Genomic DNA, 11,574 nt, shown 5'->3' on the forward strand with positions numbered 1-11,574 from the left:
ACAGAGGATTGGTGGGAGGATGCTTTAAAAAGAGCTAACTCTTCTTCCTCGTGCCCACAGCTCAGTCTAGTCCAGTTTAAAGTGGTACACTGAGTCCAACTTGGAAGGCCTGACTCTGACCCAAAGTGTGACCTCTGTGGTGAGCCACCAAGCACATCTCACACACATGTATTGGTCCAGCGTTTCTGCTCTCCAGTGTCTGACATTTTATCTACTGTCTTACGTATACCGTTAGAACCACGCTAGCCATATTTGTTGTGCCATCAGAACCCCTGCAGTGTGCAGCCTCTACAACACTCTCAGGGAGAAGAACATTACTATTATCATGGAAATCTCCACAACGCCCCTTATTTTCAACCTGGTTGAAGGATGTGATGTCTTTTCTAAGCCTGGAAAAAATAAAACTCTCTCTCAGAGGAGCCATGAATGATTTCTTGAAGTTATTGGGACCTTTATTGAGTATTTCTATAACCTGTCAGCCAGGCCCCCTGACTAAAAGGGACATCTCTGGCCTGTTTACTGCTTGAATAAAAGTATGCTGGTGCCTCTGTAATCTGTGACCTGCCAGTTTATTCAGTTTACTCCACTCAAAACCAACTTATAGCTACCTGACATGTCTGCTTTTTCTTTCTATGTTCTTTGATGTTTTTGTTTTGCTTTTTTTCGTTCGTTTTTTTTGTTTTGTCGTTTGTTTTTTTCTTCCTCTGATTTATGTTGTCAGTAAAAGGTAAAGTAATGGTGATTTGTAAATGTAAATGCTGTACCTGTCCTACTTCCACCAATACAAATAGTTGTAAAAAAAGTGTCAAACCAAGGGTGTTCAGACCTGGTGGCAACATGTGCGCACCTGGTATTAACATGTGGTTTTTGTGGTTTTCATGCAGTGCAGTGAGGAGAACACAGATCTGTGTGTGCTTCTCACGCTCTGGTACTGGCTTAATAGCAGCCGCGATCTGTCCCATATTTTCGTGCAGTTACCATAAAGTATAAACCACATCTTCACATCACATGACGTGATTGACACGAGCAGGAGCTAAAACCCGCGTGCAGATCATCTTAGGTCATAATGACGCAGCGCGGGGAGGAGGCCGACGCTTCATAATGAGGATCTGTGTGTCACTGTTATCACAGACTCCAGTCGGCTGTGCATCATGTATCTGATAAACACAGAGCTGTGGAGGAGCATCAGGCTTCATGATCAAACACAGTTTTCTATCACGATCTCCCTCTGTGCTCGTGCGCAGCAGCTCTCCGCCTCTCTGTGCTGCGAGGCTGCATCACACTTTCTGTCATTACATGATGTTTATATTATTATATGATAAGGCTAAAGATAAGGGTTTATTTGCATACAGAGCAGGAAACTGACATGTAGCTCCAGTAAGTGTATGAATGTGATTGGTTAGTACGAGGGGCAGATTGGCACTTTGCATAGCAGCTTCTGCCTCTGTGTGTGTGTGTGTGTGTGTGTGAGGTTTATATCTGATGTTAAATCATTAGAATGAATAAATACTGTAAGATTTAAATACTTTTGACACTGGACAAAAAGAGGGGAAACCCCGGATGGTAATTTGCAAAAAACAGTTGAGGAAGAGAAACAACCCACCTGAGGTTTGAGGGCGAGAAAACAGCTAGTATCTGTGTGATGTGAGTACACCTGTGTGTGTTCAGAGACACAGGGGAACAGACTGTCATTGTCTGTTTCAGAAAACTGTCGTACATTTTATTTACAGGTTGTAACAGACGCCATCACTCCTATCCTTACTCCCCTTCACTGCCTCCCTGTCCGTTTTAGAATTGATTTTAAGATGTTACTGATCACCTTGACAGCTCGTTTGGGTCTTCACACTAAATGCTGACACCCAACGAGCCATCTCGTGCCCTCAGATCCTCAGGCGGGGTCCTGGTCGCTCCAAAGTCGAGTCTCAGATCTAAACCATCTTTTGGCGTCAGGGCCCCTCGGCTTTGGAACGAGCTGCCTGAGGAGCTACGGCGTGCAGAGTCAGTGACTTCTTCCAAGTCACTTCAGACTTGCTTTTATGTGATGTCATCTTTTTAAATGTTAAACCATCCACCTGTTCACCTGTTAATGATTTTATTAGATTTTTTTTACTAGTTTATTTATATTTTATTCATTTTACTGATCCACATCTTTGTATCCCTTTCCCTCTGATGTGATGTCGTCATTTTATCCTCATTTTATAACCTTTCATGGTCTTTTATTTCTATTTTTTTCTTTAGTTATCTCTTTATCTGTTTTGCTTCTTGCTCTAACTGCCTTTGTTTCGGTTTTATTACTTTTGTTTTTGCACTTATTCTCGTTGACCTTTTGGGCTTGCCCTGCGTTCTTGCCTTCTGTTGAATTTTCTAGACTCTCTGTTTGGCCACATTGTCGAATGTTCTGTAATCTTCCTGCCTTTGCTTTGACTGTCAAAACACTTTGTAAACACCTGTTTTTAAAGGTGCTATATAAATAAAGTTATATTCATTATTATAATTATTATTAGTCATGATATATCGAGGAGAGGTTTGTTGTCTTTAAATGTACAAACACATCTGATGGTAAAAAACAGCTGCTAACTAAAAAACAATTTGATGCATCAGGCTTCTTTTAGTAAATCAAAGCCAAAAGAAACCTCAAATGTGCATCGAGCACGTAGGGGGAACGTCCCTGCACGCAGAATGGCACAAAATGCTGTTTTGTTGATAGAGGCATCAGATAAGGAGGATCCGTGTGCGAAGGTGGGCTGAACACGCAGAAGAGTTCAAAAGCAGGAAGATCAGAGGAGCGGCAGTCACACAGCAGCACAGCAACATGATGTGGTTTTGGCTTCTTCTTCTTTGGTGATTTTTTTCAGTGATTGTGACATAAAGTCCCCACGCTGGACTCTTTCTTCAGAAGATTCGACACTTTGGTGAAGGAACAAACTTCACGTTACTCATCAGCATCGAGCCAGAGAGTGAAGGATCTAACTGAGAGAGAATCTGCATTACTCTGCCAGGTAAGCTCTGAGCAGAAAAGGCTCGATCACATGCTCCTCTGTTTTTATTGTTTTCTTTTTTCAGATTAATAATTGCATGAAATATATTTATATTTATATTAAAGTATTTAGATTAATCTATAAGTATAAATAAGTCTGTGGAACTGTAACTCTGTAGATGTAATTCATACATGGTTCATGATATACATTTCAAACTCTGAAACTGCTCTGACGCATATCTGACCTTAACATAAAAGATCATTTCATTTATCACATGAAAATATTACCTTACGTTACAAACACATTTAAGCTGCTAACAGGAACAGATTAACAGAACAGTCACTTCTGTGAAATAAAGGAACACAATTAACTTGCGTCTCTATACGAAAGGTTCGTCTCTCTTCTGTTCTTTATCTTCCCAAACAGAGATGAACAAAACCCGATACCTTCCTCATTGACGAGAGCTGATACACTGTGTTATATTTACTCTTACCATAGCCGAATGTGAGAAGTGAAAGTGCTGAAACAAAAGATACCATCATGTTGTCATGTCTGTTCCCCATATCAGGTTATGAAGAAGTAAGCGTGCAGCATGTTTCCCACACGATGCTGTTTGCATGAATCAGAAGTCACATTTATTACTGAGCCGTTTCACTGAACACCAAGAGTCAGTGTTATCGAACATCTAGTGATCATCTCAAAGATCATGAAAACAAAACAAAGACACGGAGACTAAAATTGTTAAAAACACCCAATAAAAGCAGTTACGTGTTAAATATCAGAGTTTGTTCAATGGTCTTTGGCAGATGTCAGGAGGGGCTGCAGGCACTGCTGCAGTTTCTTTACTACGAGCACAGGAGTGATAAATGTTTCTCTGAGGCTCTTCAGTGGTACTCGGAGACTTCAAGCCGAGTTGCTGCTGATTTAAAGTGATAATCTCAAAGATTTTCATTTAAATGTCTGTTAAGTCACCTTCTATCGCAGAATGAGGTAACACAAAGGTGATTGAGCCTGTGGCCCACTGATGAAAGCCCTTGCATTTGCAGTATCACAGACTGGGTGTCTGTGGCGACTTTCACAGATAAAATCACAAGCGGCGCCCAGTTAGTGACACGTTTTCCATCAGCCAGCAGTGGTTGGTCTGCTAATAGTAGATTAAACAGTAATCTACTATGGCTGAACAAACAAAGAAAAGATGGATGACTACAGATACAACTTCAACAAGAAGTGAAAATCCAAAGAAGAAGAAACAAACTCGACGCTCAGATGAAGCAAACAGTCTGAAAAGGAAAGCGACTGTCAGCCAGGAAAATCAAGAGTTACAACCGGAGCCAACCGTGGACGTCACACATGCAGCACTGTCTGGATATCTGGGAAGTCCGTTTATCCCCAAAGAGAACGAGACTGAGATAAAATTTTCTCTTTAACAATTAAATAAAAAAACACTATAGGAGTCTGTACGGAAGCCCTTAGTGGACATGCAGCCGTACATTTTATTTACTCTGTTTTCCCGTGGGGGCTGCAGTGGTTAGTGCTGTTGCCTCACAGCTAGAAGGTGACTGGTTCAAACCCCGGTTTGGACGAAGTCGGCCTTTCTGTTCGGAGTTTGCATGTTCTCCCCGTGCATGCGTGGGCTCCAGCTTCCTCCTACAGTCTTGGTCTGGACTTATTTATCTCTTCATCTTGAGATTACAGCGCTGCATCTCAGTAACGTCAGATGATCGTATCCTCTGAGCCGCAAAAGCACAAAACAAACATAGAAACTTCATCAGTGTGTGCGATGGCAGCGTGGCATGTCCTGCTCTGTAACATCACAGTGAGCAGCCTGTTGTTCTGTTTTCTAGATCGACAGAAAATTATCCTGTTATCACGAGAAAAACAGCTACGAGATAAATAACTGAAAAACTCCAGACAACCAGAAACTTGTCCGCTTAGGGCTTCCATACTTATGTCAGGTAGGGAAAGACTTAGATTTTCTCAATTCTTTTTTTCTTTTCAAGCAGATACAAACACATAAACATCCCATTTGCTTCCAATATAGCTGTTACGCTAAATAATATTATATTATCTTTATGCAATATATTCCTCTCTTAGTGTTCATACATCTTGGTCAGTGACTTTAAAGATATTTAATTAATTGTCCCCATACTCTTAAAAAACCTCTGTATTTTCTTTTCAGTGCCGTAAGTCAGTCTGGCCATGGACAGGCTTTTAAACCAATGTCCAGCTGTAGGTATCTCAGTGCTTCTCCAGACTGTTGCAATACAGTGTTTAGCCTGAAGAGAGCATAAAACAACTATCGTTTTATTTGCACCTGAAAGTCTCAGTTCAGGTGAAGTAGTGCGACGATGAATGGCTGCGGGGCAGATAGGCAACCCAACAGAGATAATATCAGATACAGTTTGTTTGACAGTGGAATAATGTGCCTTCTTCTTTGCCGTTCATAAATCATGATTATTATCAAAGCGCTGAGGGAGACGGTTATATGTTTGTGCGTCGTGGCTGTTCTGCCCTCGTCACGTCTGTGACCTTCCTACACGCAAACTGATTCTTAGTGAAACATCGAAAGATCTCTGATTAGGATCTTCTCAGCCGTGAAGATCAGATGATGCACAGAGTGCGACAGCCACCTGCAGCGTACCTTATCGTGCATTCTCTTGATGCTAATGAGACTGAATTTGGGTCATTCACAAACAGAGGAAGCGCTGACCTAGAACAAAAGTTCTTTTCCTGTAAACAGAGTCAAAGCTGTGAGGTGAGCTTTACCCCCTCCATGCAGGGCGCACACTTTATGGGCTAGATTTGTTTTAACTGGTGAACTCTAAAAGGTCACAGAAACAGATTCAATTCGTTTTTTATTAACAAAATAGGATGGATAAAACCGCACAGTGTATGGTTCAGTCTCTGACAGGAAGCTTCAGAAAACATCATCTTACGGCAGACCAGGTGTGCCATTGTACAAATGTATTTGAGTAGGTTATCTACAAGTACAAGTTCTGTGCTTTAATGCAGTTTTATTGTTCTTCCCATCATAATTCCACTTTATTTTACTGAATACATCAAAGCATTTTGGAAGCAAATATTAAACTTTCAGCTACTCTACATGTATTTGAAAGCTTTTTTTACTTTGCAGATTGTAATTATTAAAGTCAATCAAGTGATACATCAGGATTTAAAGCTACAGAACAACCTACACAGCAGCATATAAAGTAGATTCTATTAGCTACAGTTTTACCTGCTCACTGACATGCATGCCCGCTGGCTTCACACACCCGCTCAGCCCCCCACACCTCCCGAAGTGTTAACAAATGTATCCAGCGATCCTCACAGTGACTTATTAAATTCTTTCTTTTATAAAAATGATTTTCATCTTCTCAGCCCCCGACTCATGTTTACGAAACCTGTTGCGCTCTTGTGCAGCCGACATTGTTTCCCCTTCTCCTTTGTCCTTGCAGCGAGCAGCGAGGTGGAGCACGCGTGACGTAACGATGAAAACTGGATAATTTGTTAGGTTAGATTAATGAAATTGACAAACAGGAAATCCATTTCAGAATCATGTTGGGCCAACAACAGTCTTGTGAAAAACGCAGGATTTGAAGCCAGGGTTGCCAGGGTTTTTCCGCAAAATTGCGCTTCTGTTGAAGTGTTGCTGCGGACCCTGTGAGGCCCTTTAGAGGCACGAGGCTTTGTGCGGTTGTACTCTTCGCACAGCCAATGCGACGGTTCTGATGCTCACACAGGAATGAATCCATAGTTATAATCCAAAAATGGTCCAGGTAATCTGCATGAGTGAAGTTATTCAGTTACAATCTACACCTCTGCTCAGAAACTAAGCAAGACTTACTGTATTTTTAACTTTTGGAAATTTTATTTTCTGCTTGATGTAAACGAACACCTTCTCTCCTACAGATTAAAAACACGGATACGATGACGACGGAGATGACGACGGAGATGACGACGGAGATGACGACGGAGATGACGATGACGACGACGCCAGACTATGATTACAGTACAGATGACCCATTCTGCGACCTGGATCCAAACCCCACAGACGCCAACACCCAAGCTTACATCCACTCCATCATCTGTGCCTTCGGCCTGATGGGAAATGTTCTGGTAATCGTCACCTACATCTTCTACAAAAGAACCAAGACCATGACTGACGTCTATCTCTTTAATGTGGCGGTGGCAGACCTGATCTTTGTGGTGGCTCTGCCGTTCATCATTTACAACGAGCAGCACAGTTGGGCGATGGGTTCTGTGGCTTGTAAGCTGCTAAGGTCAGCCTACAGTATTAACCTCTACAGCGGCATGGTCCTGCTGGCCTGCATCAGTGGCGATCGTTACATAGCCATAGTTCAGGCTCGAAGATCGTTTGGCGCTCGCTCACACGCTCTAACGTACAGCCGCTTCATCTGCTCGGCTGTTTGGCTGTTTGCTGTGGCTTTGACTCTGCCCACACTCATCTACACACAGCGCTTTGAGGAGCTGAACCTGGTGGGGGCTGAAAATGTCACTGTGATGTGTCAGCTGTCTTTCAGCGAAACAGAAACAGCAAAGATCATTAAGGTTCTGGTTCCCAGTCTTCAAATGGCCGTCGGCTTCCTGGTTCCCCTGCTGGTGATGGTGTTCTGCTACTCCAGCATCATTTGCACCCTGCTGAGAGCACAGAGCAGCCAGAGGCACAAGGCCGTGCGGGTGGTGTTGGCGGTTGTTTTGGTTTTCGTCGTGTGCCACCTTCCCTACAATGTGGCTCTACTGAGCCACACACTGTCTCTGTTTAAGGAGAGGAGATGCGACGTGGAGAAGATTAAACTCAAAGTTCTGGCCGTTTCCAGGAGTGTCGCGTACCTCCACTGCTGCCTCAACCCCATCCTGTACGCCTTCATCGGGGTGAGGTTCAGGAGCCACTTCAAGCAGATAGTGTTGGACCTGTGGTGCTTCAGTAAGAAGTACATCTACTCTGCTCGCTCGTCTCGTGGGACGTCTGATGTCTGCATCTCAGGCCGCGTGTCTTCAGAAGGCTTCAACAACATGTCTTCGTTCAGCGCATGACCTCTGAAAGGGGATTCTTAGCAGGGCCAGTTAGAGCCGCCTGCCATCTTTAACTAGCTGCTGCTTTGCTGTCGCTGTACATACAGATAGGTGAAAGTATCTGTGCATAATGTGCTTACATAAAACATGAAGTGTAGTTGAAGTCGACAGTTCTTATTAACATAGTTTTGTTATCAAGTTATGACTGTTATTTGTATGATAAGTCAAATAAATGGTTTAAAATTAAACAGGTAATACTCCTGTAGTTAAGTGGTGAACTTCCAAAGAGTAGATAAGACAGTGAAGTAACGTACGTTTTTAAAAAAGGGGTAAAATCATGGGGTTTTTTTAAGTCAGTGATTTTAAAGCGATGTGACTTCGCCCTTCTGGCTTCCATACTGGTGAACAAGTCACACTTTCAGCAACTTCTCAATCACAGGTAGCCTGGCCCGAAAGCATACCCTGCTTTATCACCTACTTGACTCCAATCTCAGAACCCACTGGCTGTAGTCAGACAGCGATAAAGTTAAGGCTTCCTTTTCCGTGCGCTGTATTGTTTACAGTAGGGATATTATCGGCACGTTATCAGTATCTGCAGATTATGGCTTGAAAATGACATATCAGCATCGACAGACGTGTCATTTTTCTGCCGATTTTTTATGCCTAAATGCTCGATGAATGCTAAAAAAAAAACTTGACCTGCAAAACTAACTTACATTCATGGACGCATACACGACAAAAAGAGTCCGTCGGCGATCACTGATGTCTCCGTAGTACTCCCTCACTGCCGTGTTTCGAGGGGTTGCTGCATTCAGGTGCGCTCAGAAACGTGAGTGATCAGGCACATGACCCGTGTACAAGCGTGAAGAAGGGTGCAAGATGTCTGCTTCGTGGCATTTTTTGGCCACTACAATAAGAGTAGGCGCGATATCAATTCCACAACAGGGGAGACTTGATGTTACACAGAGGCTGCAGTCTGGCTTGAACCCGAAAATTAATCCGATTTTCTTGTGATAGACATTAATTAACAGCTCTTAAATTTGCTGAAATGATTTGATTTGATTTTTATTTATTTATTGAACTAGGACAGTGCACATTAATCAACCCAGCTGCTTCAAAGCCAGAATTAGCACAGGCTAATTATAATAATAATAATAAGGCAGGTACTTAAAAAACAGATAAAATACAACAGTTTTTACAATTACACAAAGACAGTCCACAGGACAGCACACGGACAATTTTACATACAGAATGGACACATTTGTAACATGACAAATAACATACCCACATACAATAAGTTGGATACAATGCAAGATGATCCCGAAGCCTCCGGGAACAGGCGTCAGAGGAGGAGACAGATGTTATGCATGAGTGCATGTCTGGTTAGTTTTTATCCAAGGTTTCAGTGGAGTTTTTTAAAGGTTAAGTAGCCGTCGCAGTCTCTGATGCGTGCTGGTAATTTGGCTAAATCTAGTTCTACGCCCAGGTACATTACAGTCTCCTCTAGTTTGTGCTCTGGTATTTATGGTATTGATTGATGATGCCCAAATTGTTAGTTAGAGCAGGGACCCCTTTCAGGGGAGATCATTTTCCAAGGACGCCCTCATAATCGTAACACAGATTCAGCACATGCTTACTACCATTTGACTCTTAGATGCCATTGGAACTATTTGTATTGTAAAACCTATCAACCTAAATACTTCAGACCTGTTTCATGGTGATAAACAGACAAAACTTATTTAGTTAATTATTTTGCAGAGCCCCATGGGTATGTCAAATTTCAACATCATGATGCAGACTTCTAAAAAGTCAAAAATGAAGCTTTGTCGGATCTGTCAAGAGAAGAAAACGACTTTAAAATTAGAAGTTTGTTGAAGGGAGGACCGATCATTTCTGATGCATTCAAGGAAGTCGGGAAATCTAAAGGCTGAGCGCCTTGTAAATTTCTGTTTATAGAGATGTTCCGCCTGCTTTTGCTGTCCACACAGACTGTTTTTCCTGCACACGCTGCTGCCTGCCGATATGTGATTGGTTGATATTACTTGGACTACAAGCGTAGTACAAACAGAAAACAAGAACACTTCCCGTACTAAAACTCCACGTCCCTGCCTACAGATTCTACATTTCTATGTAAAATCTGTAAATACAGATTCACTTCTCTAAATGGGACCATAATTTTAGGAACTAAATAACAAAATGTTTACTGAGAAGTGAGAAGTATAGCATAAACATGCTTATTGGAGGCTACCTTTGTTTAAAATATGACTTTAAAGAGTGATATAAGATCGTGGTACATTTGGTTGTTATATTCCTGCAATAATGCGACCGTGACCAAAAGCTTCTGTTTTTGTGTCTCCCACTTTGTTGAGTTCCTCTTCTCTTGCTATCTGAACACAGATAAGAAGCTCCACATGTTGCTAAGTTTCTATATTTTGACTGTTGGATTGTTTTCTTCTGTCACATTGTCTGAATAAACATTGAGTTTGGGAAAAGTCCATTTTCTTTAACACACATGATCCGAAATGTGCTTTAACCGAACATTTTTGTCGCATTTGTTTGCAGGAAACTTGACATTTAACTCCTTTACTTTGGCACACATCACTTTGTTTGTATGAAACTGTGTGCAGTCGACTGAAGGCTGACTTTCTTTTCTGATGATCCTGATAAGACGACAGAGAAAGGAGAAGTGCGGTAGCAAAACCTGACATTTGAAACCCAACAATTGAAAGCAATTATTTCCCCACACGATCTGTTCATACTGAGAGACCTCAGAAGTGAACTGCCTAGATATTATGACACAGATAGAAGTAAAGCGGGGGAAGGAAACTTTGAAGAGTTTAGTACAAGTTAGCTGAATATCCAATCAATCACATGAACATGCACTGCCTGACTTCTGCTGTCATACCCAACTATCCAACGTATCCAACAACCCTTCTCTCTTAGCTTTAGCTTGTAGAATACTCAGCTTGTACACAATGGACTTATTTAAGGCCTGCGACAGCCATGGTTAGCATGTTTTCCTTTTTTCCTCAGAAAAATTGATTTGTTGATTTCTGGGATGTAAATCAAATTTCAACAAAGCGTTGTTTGGAGCAAATGAACGATCTAAACAAGGGCAAGTCTGCCATCAGCTGTTCAGCATATTTTACAAACTCAGAGCGAACTATGATTTCAGAAAGATATGAAGAAGTCACACATAATCCAGACTGAGATCTGCTCAGCTGCAACTGCTGAATGCAAGAAGGACAAATAGTAAATGCACAGTTAATAATATAACTGCTCCATCATTACAGCACCATATATTTATTAAAACACTCAAATCAATCAATCAATCAATCAATCAAATTTTATTTGTATAGCGCCAAATCATAACCAGAGTTATCTCGAGACACTTTACAGAAAGAGCAGTTCTAGACCGAATCTTTGTTATATTATTTAAAGAGAGGCCAACGTGAATCCACCATGAGTAGCACTTAGCAACATTCGCCACATTGGCAGAAAAACTTCCTTTTAACAGGCAGAAACCTCGAGCAGAACCAGACTCATGTTGAACATCTGCCTC

General features: G+C 41.8%; 1 protein-coding gene across 1 annotated transcript; it reads left to right on the forward strand.

Moving 5' to 3' along the window:
• Positions 1–2,823: 2,823 nt before the first annotated feature.
• ccr6b (chemokine (C-C motif) receptor 6b) lies at positions 2,824–10,441 on the forward strand. Its single transcript, XM_069661609.1, has 2 exons — positions 2,824–2,999; positions 6,888–10,441. Exon 2 carries the CDS (start codon positions 6,906–6,908, stop codon positions 8,031–8,033), a length of 1,128 nt encoding a protein of 375 aa, XP_069517710.1. The 5' UTR covers positions 2,824–2,999; positions 6,888–6,905; the 3' UTR covers positions 8,034–10,441.
• Positions 10,442–11,574: the final 1,133 nt, after the last annotated feature.

This window comes from Semicossyphus pulcher, unplaced genomic scaffold (genome assembly GCF_022749685.1).
Source record: "Semicossyphus pulcher isolate SPU_LCO1_2020_fin unplaced genomic scaffold, fSemPul1.0.p SCAF_14, whole genome shotgun sequence".
NCBI classification, from domain to species: Eukaryota; Metazoa; Chordata; class Actinopteri; order Labriformes; family Labridae; genus Semicossyphus; species Semicossyphus pulcher.